The following is a 20,427-nucleotide window of genomic DNA, read 5'->3' as shown; positions in this document are numbered from 1 at the left end:
CGATGAGATCGATCATCTATGGCAAGGCAAGGCAGGTAATACCCCAAATTGATATATTCAAATAAGCACTTCAAGTCCCCCGGGGCACGGTACATTGGTAGGGCTATCGGTGGATTTTTCATATAGTCACGGTTTGATTCTCAACTAGAGCATACACATGTTCTATTTGATGGAAAAAATTATGAGAAATAGTACGAAATACGATTAGCTAAGTCGATTAGATTATTATTTTGATGGAGCGATTGTGTTGCAGTTCATGGTTATTATACTCAAATATAAAATAAAATAAGTACTTCAAATATTATACTCCAAAATAGATATTATTTTAAAATATTATAATTTATAATAGATTATTAGATTTATTATTACTTATTCTTTCAAAATATTAAAATAGGTTATTGAATTTATTAATAATTTTTTATTGATTTGATCTTATTAAATGATTATATATATAAGTCATTATGTAATTTTTTAAAATAAATAATAATTAAATTAATTTAGAGATGGATTCTCTCAAAGTGATCATCTCATCCTTTTAGTCTCGTTCTTTTCTTTCATTTTCTATTAGATAGGACACGAATTTCTATCAACTTGATGGTCAATCCCTTTATTGGAGGAGTAGAGATTCTGTTGTTGGATGGATTTCAAAAGGTGAAATATTTTTTCGCTTATATAGTCGTTTCCTTCACGTTTTTAACCAAATTCATTATTGATTAGGATGAAAATTATTGAATATTTTTATAGAAGGATTTCATCCTAAGATCCAAAAAGAGATTAAGATGTACTATCCGATCCTCGCACCCTAAAAGTTTCATTCTCCTTTGCATGATTATAAGAAGAGAAAATCAATGAGTAAACGAGAAGAAATAATAAGTGACATCAAAATCATCAATGTATGCAAAAAACAATATTGATAATGGTTATACTAATAGAAGATTTAAAGGAAGAAAATAATATCAAGGAAGAAGAAATATAAAAAAGTATTAATGAAATACAAGAGGACACTATCCACAAAATCAATTCATGCCTTTGAAGGGTTACAACCTCCACAAATAATAAAAGTAAAAGGATTCACTAATAATAACGAGATATTTATAAAGATAATGTACACGAAGAGCTAAACTTTGAAGTAATTATAGAAGAATTCATCTATCACAATTTTAGTGATATACATCATTGAAGTCATTGCATCTACATAAATCTTTACTTTCATTGTTCAAGTGAATAAAGCAATAATAATTTATCATCACCAACATCCGATAAGTTATGGAATATTTTTCATCACCACTATAAGGACACAATGCAAGGCTAAACGAAGGAAAAAAATATTGGCAAAGAAAATATTAGCATGCTCATAGAAGATCCAAAATAATACACATATTAAAATAGAAAGAAAAATATTTTATTATTAATAAGTTCATTTGTCTTTATTGAAAGAAGAATGCATAATAAAAAAATATTTAATGTAAATCATCTAAAGAAAAAAAAACCTTAGCTTCACGATAAGATTCTGTTGAAGACAGTGGAATAATATAATCTAAAAAGACATATTAAAATTATTCAATTTAAAATATTATCATTAGAATAAATTACTAAATTTATTATTAATTTCTTCTCTCTAAATATAATTTATATTAGATTATTAAATTTATTATTATTTATTTTTTTTAAATTATTAGAATAAATTATTAGACTTATTAATAATATTTATATTGACTATATATATACATTATATAATTTTTAAAAATAAATAATAAAATAATACGATTGATTAATCAGATCAATTTGATTATTGAAAATTGATCCTCTTACTCTCATCATTTTCTCAAATTTTCTATAAGATAGATGTTAGATAAAAACCGATTAAATTTTTGGCAAAGTCATTTGCTTGATTAATTTTATAATCCACGAAATCGAAGTAATATCCTCCATCGTAGTGATCATGAGATCGATAAAATTAGACGGTTGGAGTAGCGGATTTTACTAAAGAGAATGCTTTACTTTTTTACCATCACATCAATTTAAATGTGATTAATTTGCAATTACTTCAGCAAAAGGTGAAATTCACCACCTAGCCCCCGAGGCATAGCTGAGTTGGTTACTGGTTACGACGTAGCAGAGTTGCAGAAGAGGGCAAAGGTTCGAATCCTGTCGAAGTCAGGCAATACCCTCCTGCGTCGTGACCTGCAGTTTCTCGATTTACCTCCTCACAGATGGTCGTGAGGCCGACCGTGTGGGGTCATCGTTAAGGTGACGCGATTATCCCACATCAAGATCATCTATGAGGAAGTAAATCGAGAAGCTGTATTTGATCACGACGAGAAGGGTATTGTCTCAGTTTTGCCGAGATTCCATTTTGTTCACTTCAACAAATCTGTTCCGTCGTAACCAACTCAACTATGCTCCAGTAGCATTAATTTGCAATTACAAGATGCTTTACCTCCAATCCATCAAGGAAAAAAACACAGAACATCTGAAAAAGATTAACGTAAAAGATTGCCGAAGAACAAACACCCTGCAATTACAAACACAGAGGAGGAGGAACAGTCCGGTCCCCCCTTCAGCTTTTAGCTGCGTAAAGGGAAGGGAGATGACAGTCTCCAGCGTCTGAGCTTGGATTTTTCTAACCAAGTTAAAAAAAAAAAAATCGATCGATCAAAAAGCTTCCATCTTTTTTATTCTCTGAAACGGTAGAATATTTAGATCCGAGCATCAAACCAACAGCCAGACACTCAGAAATGACAAACGAAGAAGAAGACAACAAGAAGAAGAAGAAGAAGAAGAAGCAGCAGCCCAACATTATGCTCTGCACTCTTCCTTTACCTTTTGAATTTCTCTCCTTTTTTATTTTCTCCATCATCAAGGCTTGAAGCTCAAGATAATGGCTGATAATAATAATCATAATAATAGTTACATCGATCGATCGTTCTTGTTCAGGATCGGCATTCAGGGATGAAGGAATGATCTCTCTTCGGATCGCTGCAGTAGTTGTAGACCATGAAGTTCTTCTGCGCCCACTGCATTGCCGCGTTCTGGCGAGGGCTGAGCCCGGGCGCCGCTCCCCGACGGCGGAACCGGGAGGCAGCCCGGCGGCGCGAAGGCTGAGCAGCCGTGGACGGTGAACCTGGCGAACCGCGCCACGAACGGCTGGTACCGGTAGTCCGCCTTGTACTTGCCGTCCTCCGTCGCCCACGAGGACGCGTCCCAGATGGATCCGTACAGCCACATCGGCCTCAGCGGGTACGTGCCGGCGTCCCTGCGCCGGTACCGGCGGATGGGTACGTCGTCGACGAAGAACCTGCAGCGCCGGCGATTAGTTGGCTCGATCAAGAAAAAACAGAGCAGACATGATCTTGGATCGAGGTCACTCACACGATCTCAGTTGGATTCCAGAGAATGGCGTAGTTGTGGAAGTCCGCAGTGGGATCGAACCAGAGGTGGAACTTCATCTCCCTGCCGATGACCGTGCCGTCGCCGCTGCCTCTCACGTACACGTTCGTCTGCAACGTGTACGGCTTCCCCGGCGTCGTCCCCAGGAACTCGATGTCCACCTCGTCGTGGTACCCGGGATGCGCTTGGTTGTTGGAGAGCTGAAATCAAGGCCCAAAAATGGCATCTTCTTCAAGCTGAAACAGAACAGAGCATTCTAAAAAAGGAAAAAAAATCCTCACGTAGAAGGCGGTGTTCACTCCGGCGGTGTACCCAGGCTGAAGCTTGATCGATGCGCTAAAGTACCCGTTTCGAAACGGCTTGATGGATTTGAATCCGCTCCCTGCGAAAGCAGAGAATGAGACATTGATGATGCTTCAGACAATGGGGAGGAGGAACCAGCTAGCTGCAACCTGAGTGGCTGTCGAGCCAAATGGTGACGGAACGCTGGTCGCCGGCGACGATCTGGTGCTCGGGGCCCCACAGGTTGTTGAACCCGCGGTAGAAGCCCCTGAGCGGCCGGTACCGGTAGCTGGGGAAGTAACCAGGGGAAGGCTGAGCAGTGCAGCAACGCAGCACCAGATGAAGAAGAAGAAGAAGAAGCCATGGCTGAAGGAGATCCATGAAGACGATTGAGGAAATGCTAAGGCAGTGGCAGATTGTGATGCAGACGCAATAAATAGCAAGGTTTGAGCTCGGGAAGCTGCTAACAGTCGTGGTGGGGGACAATGGAGTTAATGGGTTGGGTAGAAATGGAGCAGCAGCGGTGCTTCTACACAACCTACACCTCCCTCACCACCATTTTTAACAGTGCCGAGGGAGGAAGGCAGTCTGTGCTGTGCTGTGAGCTCGAGGAATGAGGAGGAGGAGTCGAGCGCGGTACAAATCCAATGATTGAGGTCTGAGTCGTTTGACCCAACAGCTCTTTTGCTCCCAGTTAGATCTCGCGGGTTGTGGGCCAGGGGATCTAGAGAGCGAGGGCCTGGATTCGTCGAAGATCCATGGAAACCCTGTGAGCAGGTAGCCGTTGGAGGTTGCATCAAATGTCGTGCGAAGAAGACGAGGAAGAAGGAGAGAGGAGAGAGAGAGACGTTGGGGAAGGAAGAAGGGGAGTTGAGAGAGGTGGAGGGTTGAGGTTTGTAGATAAGATTATTGTTTCATTTGATGGATCTAAACTAGTCTAAATTAGGTCTAGCATTAGACCTAGCCACGAGCTCATGGCCGTCTCGCGAGATCTTAGTCTAAGTTACTTTCTTGTGAGCTTGCGGCTAGGTCGTTATAAGTTCGTATCCTTCTCATGAGCCGTTGGGGAGAAGGAATGGAAATTGTTTTATTTATCTTTATATTAGATGAATGGAATCAAACTTGTTCGTTTGTCTCGAGAGTTAAATTATATGACTCCTTTCTCATGAGCTTATGATTAAAGCTGTTGCAACCTCGTAACCGCCTTATGAGTATATGACGAATGCAATAACACCCTTGCAAACTCGTAGCAACTACAAAAGGTGGCCTCACAAACTCCCTTCTCGCGATCTCACGGAAATCATATGGATCCTCTTCTCTATAGGATCATTAAAGGGAGTTCCATTTTGATTTTTTATCGAAAGAACACTCATCCTACTTTCAGTCGTGTATACTTACTCAATTATCCTTGAATATTATTTAGTACTATTATCTTCCGTCTAAATCTTGCATTGATTAGGTGTATTGTAGCATCTACAAAATTATAGCTATTACAATGTGAATGTTTACCGTTCACATTGTTACAATTATGAAAATCATAAATGCTACAACATAAATAAGAATTCCTGTTCACATTGTAACAGTCACAATTCAATAAAAATTTATATTGTAACAGTTATGAAATCGTAATTATTATAATATAAATTTAAATTCATATTATAGCAGTTACTATTTTATAGTTGCTACAACGCGCTATATTAATTCAGATATTAGATGGAAAATAATAATATTATACAATACTGAAGAGGTAATTAGATAATTATACACAATTAAACATTTAAGTGAGATATCCTTTTGATTAAAAAAATAAAAAAATATATATATCTTCCTGATTTTTATTTTATTTTTTATTATTTCTTTTTATCCATCATTTAGGGTAAATAGATAATAAGTATATCAGTGTGAATGGTTCATGTGAATTAGAAGACGAATTTGAGAATCATAATTGTAATGACATGACACGGTTTTGTACCCTTCGTCCTGTTGTGCAACATGGGCTTGTGACTAGTGAGCCCCACCCACCCTCCAATGTGTTTTTTGTCAAGATTCCTCTTTTGGTGACATATAGTTTTTATTTTGACTTGAAAATGACATTTTCCCCCCAAATTTAATAAAAATAATAATAAATATTGCCTGTGGCTTTACTTTACTTGACTTTACTGGCGAAAGCGCGTGGGGCTGTTTACTTGAGCGGATTCTGCATGGGAGGAGAGGAGAGTTCTTGATTCTGAGGAGGATTCTCAGCAAATGCGATGTCGAAGAGTAAACGAGTTAAAGCTATTTATTTTTTCTTATTTAGCTTGTTCAACATTGTTTTTTAAAAATTTTAATTAAACTTAAACGTGTTAAAGAAACTCACCGACAATTATTTTCATTAAAATATTATTGATGTAATAAAATATATATATATATATATATATTAATATTGAATGAGTTTAAATAAATTCTTATTAAATGAAAAGACGTTTGATTCCATCCGTGTATATGTATAGTGTACAAAGGAATTATAAAAGGATAAATTTAAATTTTAAATAGGATATGTGTAAATTATATTCTAGATTTACTGGGTAAGCAGTCTAAAAAATATATCATCTACTTTCTTTCAGGATTAATCTTATGACATCTGACCACTTAGATTACTTTAAAAAAACTCGATTCATTTACAATACTAGCGTTGTAGTAGGTGCGATAACAAGATATGAGTCTCCGGAACATAGCTGAGTTGGTTATGACGGAGCAGACTTGCAGAAGAAGACAAGGGTTCGAATCTTAACGAAGCCGAGCAATACCCTTTTCCATCGTGATCAATTGCAGTTTCTCGATTTACTTCCTCACAGATGGTCGTGGGACCAACCGTGTGGGGCCGCTGTTGGTTCCACCTTTTTATAGAAGATAACAAGACATGAAACACAAATGATAGACACCGTTCTTAGGAAAGGAAAGGAAGAAAAGGAAAGGAAAGGAGAACATTTTGATCTATATACAAATTGACTTTTGATTCGTTGGTTGGCATGATCACATGAAACTAAAAGGCTCAATCTCCAAAAGACCTCAAATAAACAAATATATCTTTCATCTTATAAATTTATATTTTTTTTCATATATATACGGGGTTTTTGTTGTATCTCAACAATCAATGGTATGATATTGACCACTTTAGACTTAAATCTTTATGATTTTATTTTTGAGCTCAATCCAAAAGGTCTCAAACTAATAGAGATATTTTTCATCTTATAAACTCATATTTTTTATATATATATTTATAATGTAGAACTTTGATTATATTTTAACATTCTTGAGCATAGTCAATCAGCTTATCAATTTGATCAATCTTGACTTAAACAAAGCTCGGATGAGAGATGAGATAACGGATGGCGAACGAGGTGCAACCCATGCAACGACAAGGGCATCAAATGTGATAACTTTGAAAGGAAAAAGGAAAGGAAAGGAAAGGTAAGGTAAGGACAACATTTTTATCTATATACAAATTGACTTTTGATTTCTTGGTCGGCATGATCACATGAAATAGATCTGCCGACACTTACTATTCCACCATAAAATTGACAAACCACTCCTTCACTGATCAATTTGGACCTACAAGAACTATTCTATTTATTACTCAACATTTTTACTCTACAAATTAAGCCCTTTTTTTTATAGGGTGGTGTTCTAAGATAATTCAATAGTTTTTCTTTAATAGGCTTAAACCCTAAACATTAATTGTCTACATTTTATTCTTATGAACCATTATTCACTGTGGATTACATAGGAACATTTCTTTCTTTAATTTTAAATAGTTTCCTATTACTAAACCCTTAAAAACTAAACCCTAAATCCTAAAGTAATATACTTGATTATAGTTAACACATATATATTCTTCTTGACATTGATGACTTACATTAGAAAATTTGTGAGAGCTTCATTCCACAAGCATTATTTGATATAGAACCTTATGTACCCTTCGCCAAATTGGTTCGACACATATGTTATAACTCGACTATGCTACATTAATATTGCCCCCCAAGTCTAAACAAAGGCATTAATATACAAGACCAATCTATTATTCATAGAAGGTACCACTAGCACTTAGGCATTCACCAACCTAAGCTTTAACTTCTAATAATTGACTTCGCAAATTACAACTTAGAGAAACTTCACTCCCTTCCTAGAGAGACAAGTCGAGCTCGAAAACTTCACTACCTTATACAAGAGTTCATGCATCTCCTTAAGCACCACTCTATACGGGGTTGTATAGATAAGGGTTGTACGTAGTTGTAGGTCAATGATGAACTCAATTTGTCATTGGCAAGTCCTTCAATAATACCCATAAGTACTCTTTGATAACAATTACCTCGATAAACTTATTAGGCCAAGTGTTTTAGCCCCAATAGAGAAACTAGGTGCCCCTCTCGTACCCTATCCAAGAGTGTTGTATATCCCGCGATGATAGTTACTTTAAAATTTCCAAGAGAATGTGCTTGGATATGATTAATTTCACCAATAATTCAAGCCTTCGAATCTAAGCTAATCTCTCGAGTATACAATCTTCATGATCACCACATCCACAACTCATTCTCATTAAGTCCATAATCTCTCAAGTCATTAAGTATACAATCTTCATGATCACAATGATGCATCTATCAAAAAATACCCGACTTAAATTATATTGTCAACACATTAAAATAACATAGTTGAGCTCAATCTTAAGGCACGAGTCACTCCTCCAACGAGGTTGACTTACACGAGCATATGCTTACTCTTAACTTATAGGAGCATATCGCTAATCATCCTTATCTTTGTTCAAATACTAAAAAGGTATCGCCTTTGATTTTGGAAACTCGTCTAGCATTTTTCTTGCTGCCTAGCTAGAAGATAGATCTCAATCAAGAGGGGTGATCAGTTAGAAGTGATTTAACTTCTATATTGTGTTCATTTCATATCATCTTGAGAGGGCAATTGCTTCTAAATGGGATCTAGAAGCAATCAATTTGTCATGTTTACTTCTCTCTAGTCTCTAACAACAAGAATGGATCATGGTGGTGGTGAAATGAGCTTTTCCTATATGACCGTGTGAGAAATATCATGAGAAGTGAGCAAAGTATTTCATCAGGATAAATTTGAAGCATAATTTATGTACATTTAGAGATCAAAAATAGAGTATTTTATTTTTACAATTCAATTCATCATTTATTGTCCACTTTGGATCCACACTCCCTTATCATTTTATTTTTAGTACTTTACCCAAAAGGCCTCGTACCAATATAAATATCTCCATCTTATAATCCTAAAATTTTTTTCATATATTTTCAATGTAGAACTTTGATTGTATCTCCACATGACACCACATATATAGACCTATTCTGATACCACTGTTAGATCGGATGAATTCCACATATATCTCTAAAATGGTATGATATTGTCCACTTTAAACTCACGCCCTCATGATTTTATTTTTAAGCTTTACCCAAAAAGTTTCATACCAATATATAGATATCTCCATCTTGTAACCAGGATCTTTTTTATGTATTTCCAATACAAGAAATCCCAACAACATCATCTCTACAGGAGAAACCCTAAATCTTCCATGCAACTTCTGCGTGCGTTTTTGACTTCCAAACACTAGAATTTTGCCTTGCAAGATATCCAAACTCCACTGATCACTACTGTTTAATTGGTTTAAGGAACAATTTTGAGTTGATACTGCCATCGAGTACTTGACCTTTTTCCTTGTCAAGCCATCGATTACGCCCAAAGGAAAAGAGATCTTCTAGAGGAGAATTTATGAACTGAAATGGAGAAAGAGCTCCATCATCACTGTGCCACTGGCACTCTCCAACCTCCACCGGAGCTTTGCACTTTGCTTCCCCTTTACGATTCCCCTCAAGTAGTAGGCGAATAAATGTATCGTAGCCTCATCGCCTACGGCGTCGAAGCTACCACGGTCATGAGGAAGCCAATTACGAGGCCGTTCTTCTTTTGGACCTCAGCCGTCGCCGTCGCCCTCATCTCCATCCTCCTCCACCTCAACCACGTTCCCCCTCACGGCCGACTGGTAGTTCCTAGCGCCAACGCCGCCAGCAATGCGCTGAGCTCGTTCTCGGCCGTCTTCGACGACGTCGCGTCGTCAGTCCTATGGCGGAGCGACCGCCGGAGGCGGCGGAAGACAGGGTGCGATAGTTCTGAGTGGGCGTCGCCGATAGCTTCCGAGCAGAACGTGACGCTGGTGCTCACCGTGGATCAGCAGGGGTGTGCAAATTTCAGCAGCGTGCAGGCGGCTGTCGACGCCGTGCCGGAGTTTAGCCTGAGCCGGACGCTTATCATCGTCGGCGCCGGCATCTACTGGTGGTTTTAATTTCCTTAAATCTTTGAAAAATCTAAAGATTTGATCATGACAAACACCAATTTGAGGCAGGGAGAAAGTTGTGGTGTGGGCTAACAAGACCAACATCACCATGCAAGGCAAAGGCTACTTGAACACCGCCATTTCATGGAACGACACAGCCAATTCCACCGGCGGAACTATTTACAGCGCCTCTGTTTCCATCTTCGCTTTCAATTTCATCGCCTACAACATAAGTTTTCAGGCAAGCGAAATCGAATTGATCGATACTGCCGCCATTTGAATCCAATTTTTCAGATTAATTTACGTATACGATCTCAGCAGAATGCTGCTCCTCCGGCACTGCCCGGCGACGTCGGAGCGCAAGCGGTGGCGCTCAGGATCGCCGGCGACCAGGCGGCGTTCTACGGCTGCGGATTCTACGGCGCGCAAGACACGCTGCTCGATGAGCGCGGGAGACATTACTTTCGAGGCTGCTTCATCGAAGGCTCCATCGACTTCATTTTCGGCAACGCCAAATCCTTGTACGAGGTAAACAATCACGAAGTTACTCGATCGATCTGCTTCCTGTTTCTCTCGTAATCAGTTCTCGTTGCAGGACTGCACGATCAATTCCATCGCGAAGCAAGCGGCGGCCGACGAAGGAGGGATAACGGGATGCATCACGGCACACGGGAGGGCGTCGATGGAGGAGGACACCGGGTTCTCGTTCGTGAACTGCAGCGTGGAGGGCAGCGGCAGGATCTGGCTGGGGCGCGCTTGGGGAGCTTACGCCACCGCCGTCTTCTCCCGGACGTACCTGCCCGGCATCGTAGCTCCGGAAGGGTGGAACGACTGGAACGACCCGTCGAGAGACCAGTCGGTGGTGCATTTCCTCTCTCTCTCTCTCTGTCTCTCTCGTTGGCATTTTATCGAGCAGTTTGCAGGTGGGTGTACTTCGGGGAGTACGAGTGCACAGGGCCAGGCGCCGGCTCCGCGCTGAGGGCGGCGTATGCGAGGCAGCTGGGGCGATGCGAGGCTGCTCGCTTCATGGACGCGTCGTACATCGACGGCGAGGAGTGGGTGCTGCCGCCGGAGTCCGGCGGATGGAATGACCCGTGCGCAGATTCGACGGCTGGAGATCAAATAGAGGACATGTGAGTGGAGATGATGGTGAAAGGGCAGTTATTATAGTTGTCGATTTGGCAGTTATATCCGTTAAGTGAGGAGTTAGATTAGGAGAATCTACGGCATCATATTTAGATGTGCAGAATCGAACATGTTCTCGAACTTTTCCAATGGATTTAAAAAATATTTAATTCTTATTTAAAATTATCAAATTAGAGTCTAACTTAAATACGTTTATAACTTTTTCGAATTGAGTTTGAATTTATAATGTTTTATTTAATTATTCATGAATTATTGATGAATCAAATTTGAATCGAATGATTATATATTTCTGTTTAACTTCATCTTTCGAATAAGTCGTCGGTCACCTAACTTGTAGGTTGACTGTCAAAACGGCAATCACGAGCAGCGAGGGAGTGAGTCAGATCCTCTATAAAGGAAAAGAAGAGGGTTAATGGAAATTAAAGTGTCCTGACTCAACTGCTCCGACGCTTGAATTAGGCCGCCACAAGAGAGGGAAGCATGAACATGAAGAAATGAGAGTGTTCTTGTTTGAGTATGCGTATCTGCACCCGCGAGATGCGGGATCGTTATATAGAGTTACGAGAGAGAAAGACGTCCTATCTTAATTAAGGAGAATATCTCATTGGTAAAGATTTTATTAGAGGAGATATCTTGGTTGGTAAAGAGAATATCCCATCACTGTCGCCGTTGTAGTGAATGGTCTTATCACTCATGCCTGATAGAGTATCAGACTATGCCATCATAAATCGTGGTGGTTTAATGGGACAGGTGAGCTATCTCAAATATCATATCATAGTACGTGCCCTTCTGATGACGGTCTGACAAGCTGAATGATGGAGTGTTAGGAGTCAAACTCGGAGGGACCGAGCTGATTGGACACTAAGCAGTGCACTAGGTGAGAGGAGCTCACACGGCAAAGAGAGTTCAAGCCGAGGGTGCCTGAGATTGAGAGTTGAGACATGGTCCAAGATGGAGTTTGGGACCGAATGGAGACTTATGAACAAATTAGTCACCGAGTCGAGACCTGACCACCTTGCTAGGTTAGAGAGTGTGGGCGTATAATTCGATTGTGGAGCCCAGGTGTGGAATCAAACTATTCAATTTTAGAGTCAAATTTTCCGTCCGATGTATCATTTCTAATCGAACTAGGTCTTAACTTTCTGGATCAAGTTATACCAACCCATAACATTATAAATTCCCGATCACCTAGTTTTGAATGGGTTGGTCTACGACCGTGCTGGAGTTTTTTTTCTACAGTTGAGATCCTTGTCGCAACAGATTCCCGTCACAAATTTATGACGAGAATCTGGACCGTTCGATTTTAAAATAGAAGATTAAATTCAGGCCATCGCAATCACCCATTCAATCTACGGTCTGGATTTAATCTTAACTTTAAAATCGAACGGTGCAGATTTTCGTCATAAATTTGTGACGGGAGTCTATTGTGACAAGCAGCTTTTTTGTTTTTTTGTTTTTTCTAATGTGTTTTTTTTAGCTCAATTTAGTTCAGTTAGAAAAAAATAAGCAATAAATGAATATTTTGGAAAATAAGTGTGATTTTTTTTAATATGAAAGGAAGACGTTTTTTTTTGGAGTATTTTTAAAAGTTGAGTGTCTTATTTGTTAATTTGATAGTAAATCACTGGACTTAAAAGATAATATATTATGAAGGTAAAAGTTGGCTTGAATGCATTGCTTCTGTTATCTACAATCCAATTAGGGATGCAAACGAAATATAATAAAAATATTAATATTTAAATTTGAGTTTGAAATATATATATATATATATATATATATATATATATATATATATATATATATATATATATATATATATATATATATATATATATATATATATATATATGTGATATTTGAATTTGATTATATAAATAATTTTGGTTCAAATTCAGTTGGAAATAAAATTTTGAATTGTTATAGTAGAATTGAACTATAGTTTAAAATGATTTATTCGTGTTTGGTTCAAGTTATTAGAACTTTAATTTGGATATATTTAAATTAAAATTATGTGAAAATAACCAAAGTTCAGTTCGAGTTTGGTTGCGAGTAATTTATGAACAATCAAATAAATTATTATGAGTTCGAATTCATAGGGCTGTAAATAAATAAAGTTAAGCTAAATTTTATGATGTTCAAACTTATTTGATAAGATAACCGAGCTAAGCCAAATCTAAAATAAACCTAGTCAGCCAAATCTAAAATAAACCTAGTCGTTGAAATAATTATTCAATTTTAATTTAGTTTCTTTTTTATGAGCTTGAGTTTAGTTCAAACTTAGCTTGAGCTTGGTTTAAACTTGACTTGAGTTTGGTTTATTTAGGTGTTATCAAACTCTCAATTCAAACTTATTTGATTGTTTGAAATTTTTACATTTTAAGTTTGTTTGGTTGGTGATTGAACTTAATAATATAAATTTATTTATTTATTTTGAAAGTATTTTTATTATGCATATGGATAAGAATTTTATTGATAAACATAGTTCACGAACATTATTCATAAATATTATTCACGAATGTTGTTCATGAGCATTGTTCGTGAATATTATTTACTAATATTGTTCATGAATGTTGTTCATAAATATTAACGAGTTAAATATATATGTGTTCAAGTTTTTTATTTAGTTTAATGAGTTGTTAAAGTTTGTTCATTTAATTGATCTCGTGTGTATTTGTGTCTCGTATTTTTTATGTTATATTTGTGTCTTTAATTAGTGCATGTCTTTATTAAAATGTCAGTAAAAAAAAATCGAGCTTTTGATTTACAAAGTCCTTATTCATCTTTTTCCTCTAAAGATCCGAATCGCTTCTACACTAACATTTCTCATCAAACACTCAATCATGCCAAAGTAAAATTCCTCATCGAGATAAATTTTTTCACAAAAATGTTTAAAATTTGTACAAAATAAAATTTTAAAATTTTAAGCTCTATTCAATAAGATTCTCACAAATCTGATTTAAATTAAGCATGCATTAACTCACTTCAATCATTAAGCTCCCTACGTGACGTCACGACTGAACCAGAACGTCACGGAGAGGCGACTCCTGAGGTCCCGCTGATCGTGACTCAATTCGTCAACCCATTCGCTCCCCTGCCTTCTCCACAATTCACCCACATGTTCTCCGTGCTCGCACCTTCACCAGTCTATCATTGGCTGAAATAACTATCCCTGCCGGTGGTCCCAGACTCGGACGAAGAGGGTGGCGGATTAATGAGTACGACGGACAATTCTGACGTGGCATCTGGCGGTCACTAATTTTGTGCGTTACTTACGTAGAAGTCTACGCATAATTATGGATTTATACGGCGTAGCCGTATTTGAAAATAAATAAAGCCTCAACTATTTTCTTTCTCCCTTTTTTCTGAAATTTTGGAGGAAGCGGAAGACTGCGAACGGAAAAGGCCGACGACGTTCCCCTCTCGCTTCTTCGCCGTCGATGGTTCGACAAGATTTCTTCGCCGATAGGATTTGGGATTTCACGGCCATCTCGGTAAACCTCCGGATTCCCCTTCCTTCTTAGCTGCGGAGTTCAATAGCGTTGATCCTAGGTTCGTTTTTCGTGATCGATTGGAATGGAGTGACTGTTCGATTGTCGTGTTCTTTCTTCGATTTGGTGTTTGAGTTAGATCTCTGTGCACGTCTTTCTTCCTGAAAATTTAAGGAGAGCTCCTGGCTTTGGATTTGTTTGCTCTATTTGTTTATTTAATTTAAGGATTGGATCTACCTTGCGGTCTAGATCATTTGGTTAATGATGAGGAGCTCCCGAATAGGATGCGACCGATGTCTTAAACATCCATAACAATTCGATTATTTGTCAATGGAGTTCTAGCATCTAATATCTGGACAGCATGGATAAAACAGAAAACTTTTAATTCGAGTTATTAAATGAACGGAAGCTTTTAATTACATCAGACAACAACAAATTGTGGAAAAGATTTCAGTATAGTCTATTAACAGTCTTTTTTTTATGGTTTCCTTTTGAAGATTATGCTTTAGAACTTCTAGTTTTTAACGTGTCTACATTCTTAAGGTCAGTTGTATATCTGTATTGCAAATATTTGACATTTCGTATATCATAATAAAGCCACCCAGTGAACATATTGTTTGAACTTTGAAGAATCAAGCACGATCAAGGAAACATACAACTGACTGCAGCTCTCAACGACGATATGGCAGACAACTTGAGTTGTTTCTTGCTTTCCTACATTTAAGCTAGGACAATGTTGGGACCTCTTTGAGTTTGCTTGTTATAATCTTTAGTTTGCTACTAAGTGGAGCAACATTATTCCGAATTAGTTGATGATGGGCAGTTTCTAATCAGGTCTTACAATGACTATAGACTTGGTAAATTCTTCCTGGGACACTGGATAGCCAATCTAATCCTGGTTTTCCCTTCGCTAGACCATTGAGCTATCATCACATTTTTAAACACACGTCTCAGGAACTTTTACTTGAGGATTGAAATACCCATCAACAATGGTTTGTTTGAAGTGTTTCATTTATGAAATTAGTTGAAGGGCCTCATTAAAGAAGAGAAGGCTATCTTTATTTCTATCTGCTTATGTACTTGGACTGATATTTATTGATTATGTTTGATGAGTTAGCATCCTTATGTATGTATGATTGATGTCAAATTTTACTTTTAAGGAGTGCAGATTATTACATGGTATTTGTGCTGTCAAAGATCTAACATGAATTTATGCTTCTTATTTCAGATTGAAAACTCGAAGACAATTATGTAAAGATCCAGTGCACATTTAAGTTGGATTGCACTTTTGATTTAGACTAGTACCAAAAAATAAATTGGTAATGGGCGGTTGTTGTTGCTGTTCTTCAAGAGGAGTTGAATCAGACCGACCACCAGCTTACTACTACGTGAGTAGATCTTTTCCTTTGGGTTATTGTGCTTGCCATGTTTATTCTAGTATGCAAACTTTACATATGTCAGTTGCTCAAGGATTTCGGTATATAACTGTATTTAGGGGTTGGTATTTCACACTGTTTTGTTGAATTTATTCCTACAAGATTTCATTGATTATGTTGGAAGGATTTTTTTTTTATTTAATGATTAAGCCTTGGCCAAAAATTATTGTGCTTCAAGCTTCACAAACTATCCATGCATTACAAAACTTTCTTTCTTTAGATGATTATTGACAAGCATTTTTATAGTAAAACCAGTACTTATTATGAACTTAGATTAATATAAAAGGGGACCATTATATCATTTGGTCACTGCCTTTCCTGGCCAGTCAGTCAGATACAGTATTTGCTATCAACTTATACAAGTGAAAATGAAAGTAATGCATTGAAGCAGGGATAAACACTAAAATAATTGACGTTAACCTTATTCCTTTGGCTCATTGTATTCAAAGAAAACTAACAGTACAAGTTATCTTGGAATGAGAAAAACTTCAAAATGGTGGCGTAGGAAACTAGACCTCGAGGCATCTCAGGAATTGTAAATAGGATGACCATCTGGGAGTTTGGATATGGATTATGGTCTCCATTTTCTACTTAAAGTTAGCACTTGTCTAGGATAGTCTCTCTACTTCTCCAAGTGATCCTACTGAAAGGCATGTAGATAGTTCCCCGGTGATGATCCAAAAACACAAAATAAAGATGCTTGCAAATTCATTTGTCATTTCTCTGTACTATATTGAACTTTCCTGTCATCATATAGTCTAATTTTGAGGTTCATCTCTTTGTCAGGCTTAACAAAATAAGACTTTCTGTGTAAACTATTGTTCCAGAATCTTGTAAGTAGTTATCCAGTTTCCAGAGGTATTTTCTTCCAGCCAAGTTCAGTGATCTTTAATGAAAATATGGGTTCATGTTATTTAAAATAAACTAATAGCACAAGGTATTATGGAATGAGAAAATCTGCAAAATCGTAGGGGGAAACCTAGATTATGAGACTTCAAAAACCACAGGAGCTGTAAATAAGATGACCCTCTGGGAGTTTGGATGTGTTTGGCGCTTACACCGCCAAGTTAGCTACTTCTCCAAGTGACCTACTGAAGGGTGCACAGATTAGTTACCCAGAAATGACCCCAACAACTCAAACTAAAGATGCTTACAATTGTATTTGTCATTTGTGCACTAGATTGAACTGTCCTATCATCGGATAGGCTAATTTTCAGGTCTTTCTTAGGCTAAACAAAAATGGGCTTTCTGAGTAAGACTATTGTTCCATGAATCTGGTAAAAAGTTGTTTCAGTTTCCAGATATATTAGTTTTCTTGTAGTCGCATAGAGGAAAGCATTTTCTGTGAACCATGGAAAAGTTAATCTGGATCTGAGTGGATATTCTTGGAAGCATGTTCAACTCTGTGCTTTTATTGTTAGTCCTTCTCAAGTTTAGGTGTGGCTTGTCATGTAGCATGGCTACATATGAAGAGGAGTTTTGGTAGAGAGTGAAAACGGCAGTGAGTGAAATATTTGAAGAGTAGACGTAGAAAGCAATATAAAGATAGATTAGTTGTAATCATCATGCCTGTTGGCAATTAGCATATGAAACATCTTTGTATTTCTGAAGCAACTGTAATTTCTCTAACACCTAAACAAAAATTAGTGGCCTTTTGGAAAGCAAGCATGAAAACATGAGCTATCAATCTACTGCAAATCTATGTTGGATCCTCATATAGTAATGATCTGTCTTTTTGGTAATAAAATAAGCTGATTAGCTTTTTCGTGACCTTTGAGTCTGCTTGGGACAACTTGGTAGTTTAATTCTATCTTTTTTGTTGATTTTTAATTCTCTTTTATATTGTTGCATGCTTATTTCTATGGTGATAATTGGCTTCATAATCATTACTGCCTATGAAATATCTGGTATCAGAAGAGTTATATTCTAAATTTCTTAGCACAAATTGCAGTGTCCTCAAGTTTTGGAAGAGCATGAACCACTGTCATCTACCAACCATGATACGTTGCCTGCAACCTCTTTAGGACTGCTTGTCAATACTAATCTGGACACATCAACAACTGACACATACCAATCACCTCCTGCACCTTTGCCCTATGATACGAGTTTGGAGAGCCAATCAACATTGCTCGGAGATGCCGAGATCTGTGGCAGTAAAACTGATCAAACACCTATACTGAATTCCCAGACAACAGGACAGAATAATGATTGTTTTGAAACCTCAGACTGCAAGAAGAAAACTGACAGTGAGAAAAATTCTCCTAAAATTAGTGAAGATGAGATCAGTAAGCCCACCACAATTTCAGATGAGGAGGATGTTTGCCCTATTTGTCTTGAAGGTAGTTTTTTTGGTACTTGAAGTGAATTATTTTTCCAGTATATGTTTCAACACTGGAACACAGATACGATATTAAGTGATTAAGATAGTTATAGTCAGTTTCAAGTCTGACAACTTTTACTTGATCTGTTTTAGACTTTTAGCTGCATCTCGTTTGTGCTAATTTGCTATCACCCTAGGACTCCTGGTTATTTTAAATAACTTGATTATAGGCTTTCCCAATGCTCATTTAACTCTGCTTTTCTAGTTGAGATGTGTTATCTGATGAAGTATAAGGACATTATGCAGTTTTATGCCATGAACCATATGTATTATTTGGTGAAGATATTAGAACCATGTTAAAGTAAAAAAATGTGAACTTTTATGCTGGTCCATGACAGTTGCTATTTTTTTTGTCCTACGTCTATTCGATTATAGTTTATTACAAATAAAGTTTATCTTGACACTGTACTTTCATTTGCTTATGAGAATAGTGAGTTTTGATATTGCAACTAAACTGATTTGGATGCTTACGTTTCCTTGGGATGAAGGAACCATATTTAAGCATTAAATGAGAACACATTTCCTGTGAAATTAGTGTTTCTAAATGTTCAGTTTGTGTCAAAGGAAGCATGTGAAACTATACTTTCTACGTGCTTGGTTTTGATAATCTGATCAGTTCCTTTGCTGCCCCTTCCTTTTCAGATTATGATGCAGAGAATCCTCGTATCTCGACAAAATGTGAACACCATTTCCATTTGTCTTGCATTCTAGAATGGATGGAGAGAAGTGATACTTGTGCCATCTGTGATCAGGTAGGCATACTAGATAAACCAAGACAATCTCTAGGAGATGATTTTAATTTTGACGCCTACTTATTGTCATCAAATATTATATTGCTCACTAGGGATCTGAAGATTTGTCTCTTTTATTCCTTGTTCACGGCGTTAACGGTAAATTTTTCTGTTTGCAGATAATGATGATTGACAACATGTACAATACGGTGGCTCCTGATCGAAGTTCCTAACGCCCAATGCAGTTGAGTGGATTCTCATACAAATGAAGTTTTTGGGTGGAATCCTACATGTATACAGTCAAATTCATCTGAAGTCGCTAGCTTATTTGAAGGTCATGATATTTCTTCAAACTATTCCATTTAAATCCTCTCTGATCCCCCTAGTGTTGCAGTACGAGAAGATGTAAATTCCGTTTGACACTAGAACAGGTATATGTTTGTCCAGCAATTCTTTCTGCAATTTTCTCCTGTTGATAACTTCAGCCCTTTTTTCCTCTTCTTTGTATAAATTTTCCTTGTGAATATTTTTATATTTGTCATTGTCATCTTGCTAAATTAACAATTCATAATCAACCGTAGCCCATGTCATTTGTTTCTTTCTAGCTGCATGATTGTTTTTGTTCTGCTAATAGCAATAATATGTTAATAGGCAGGTGTACTGTGTGTTGATTCTCATATATGCTCTAATCAATTTAAGTTGTTAACAAGGTACGTACTATTAAAATAAATAAATAAATAAATAAATTATCCAATGGTCTGTAAAGTAAAACATATTAGCGGGGGCTAGTGTTGCTGGCATTGCTTCTCCGACGATCAAATTAGTATCGGAATGAGAAAGACTCGTAAAGATGTAAGAAAAAAAATGAATGGGTAGTGAAAAAGAGTTTTCTCCATGTGATGAGAAGAAAATTTTACCTTATCTTTAAGTTTGTTATATAGTCGGCGGAAAGAATCTTCACGTATGATGCCAACGTGTCCCTTGAGAGGCGGTTAGAGTACAAACTAAGAGATAATCGTTGATCCGTACCCTAGCACGATCTGGCAGAAACTCTACATAGAATGCTACGTACCTACTAGTCATCCATCTAAGGGGTGGTTAGAGCACCAAGGGGCAATAGATCTCCACATAACAAATACATGCCCATTAGTTGTCCATTTTAGGGTGGTTAGGACACCAAAGGATAACAGTCGTAGAGAGAATGACAGTTAAGGTACCAAAGGGCGATAGC

The 20,427-nt window shown here is 37.3% G+C and overlaps 2 protein-coding genes and 1 pseudogene across 3 annotated transcripts; 2 read left to right on the top strand and 1 right to left on the bottom strand.

Annotated features, from left to right (window-relative positions):
• Positions 1–2,848: 2,848 nt before the first annotated feature.
• On the bottom strand, positions 2,849–4,053 carry LOC141847594 (putative xyloglucan endotransglucosylase/hydrolase protein 32; annotated as a pseudogene).
• Positions 4,054–9,616: 5,563 nt separating this feature from the next.
• Positions 9,617–11,152, top strand: LOC141847063 (putative pectinesterase 14). Its single transcript, XM_074735047.1, has 5 exons — positions 9,617–10,014; positions 10,085–10,256; positions 10,337–10,543; positions 10,611–10,870; positions 10,939–11,152. The coding sequence occupies exons 1-5, from the start codon at positions 9,617–9,619 to the stop codon at positions 11,150–11,152; spliced, it is 1,251 nt and encodes a 416-aa protein (XP_074591148.1).
• Positions 11,153–14,535: 3,383 nt separating this feature from the next.
• On the top strand, positions 14,536–19,767 carry LOC141847870 (putative E3 ubiquitin-protein ligase RHB1A). Of its 2 annotated transcripts, none has more exons than XM_074735958.1 (5): positions 14,536–14,652; positions 15,878–16,037; positions 18,037–18,424; positions 19,108–19,217; positions 19,376–19,767. In XM_074735958.1, the coding sequence occupies exons 2-5, from the start codon at positions 15,972–15,974 to the stop codon at positions 19,427–19,429; spliced, it is 618 nt and encodes a 205-aa protein (XP_074592059.1). In that variant the 5' UTR covers positions 14,536–14,652; positions 15,878–15,971; the 3' UTR covers positions 19,430–19,767. The 2 variants fall into 2 exon arrangements, with proteins under 2 accessions (XP_074592059.1, XP_074592060.1); XM_074735959.1 differs by having other exon boundaries at positions 14,536–14,710.
• Positions 19,768–20,427: the final 660 nt, after the last annotated feature.

Source organism: Curcuma longa, chromosome 16 (genome assembly GCF_044706935.1).
Source record: "Curcuma longa cultivar G26 ecotype Majalengka, Jawa Barat chromosome 16, ITB_CL_G26_1.1, whole genome shotgun sequence".
Classification (NCBI taxonomy): Eukaryota; Viridiplantae; Streptophyta; class Magnoliopsida; order Zingiberales; family Zingiberaceae; genus Curcuma; species Curcuma longa.
Note: the sequence above shows the minus strand (reverse complement) of the source record. Positions and strands in the feature narration are given on the sequence as shown.

Coding starts and splice junctions, on each gene's coding strand:
- LOC141847063 (XM_074735047.1), top strand. CDS start 9,617: ATGAGGAAGCCAATTACGAGGCCGTTCTTCTTTTGGACCTCAGCCGTC. Junction 10,544..10,610: donor ACGCCAAATCCTTGTACGAG/GTAAACAATCAC, acceptor TTCTCGTTGCAG/GACTGCACGATCAATTCCAT. Junction 10,871..10,938: donor AACGACCCGTCGAGAGACCA/GTCGGTGGTGCA, acceptor AGCAGTTTGCAG/GTGGGTGTACTTCGGGGAGT.
- LOC141847870 (XM_074735958.1), top strand. CDS start 15,972: ATGGGCGGTTGTTGTTGCTGTTCTTCAAGAGGAGTTGAATCAGACCGA. Junction 18,425..19,107: donor TTGCCCTATTTGTCTTGAAG/GTAGTTTTTTTG, acceptor CTTCCTTTTCAG/ATTATGATGCAGAGAATCCT. Junction 19,218..19,375: donor CTTGTGCCATCTGTGATCAG/GTAGGCATACTA, acceptor TTCTGTTTGCAG/ATAATGATGATTGACAACAT.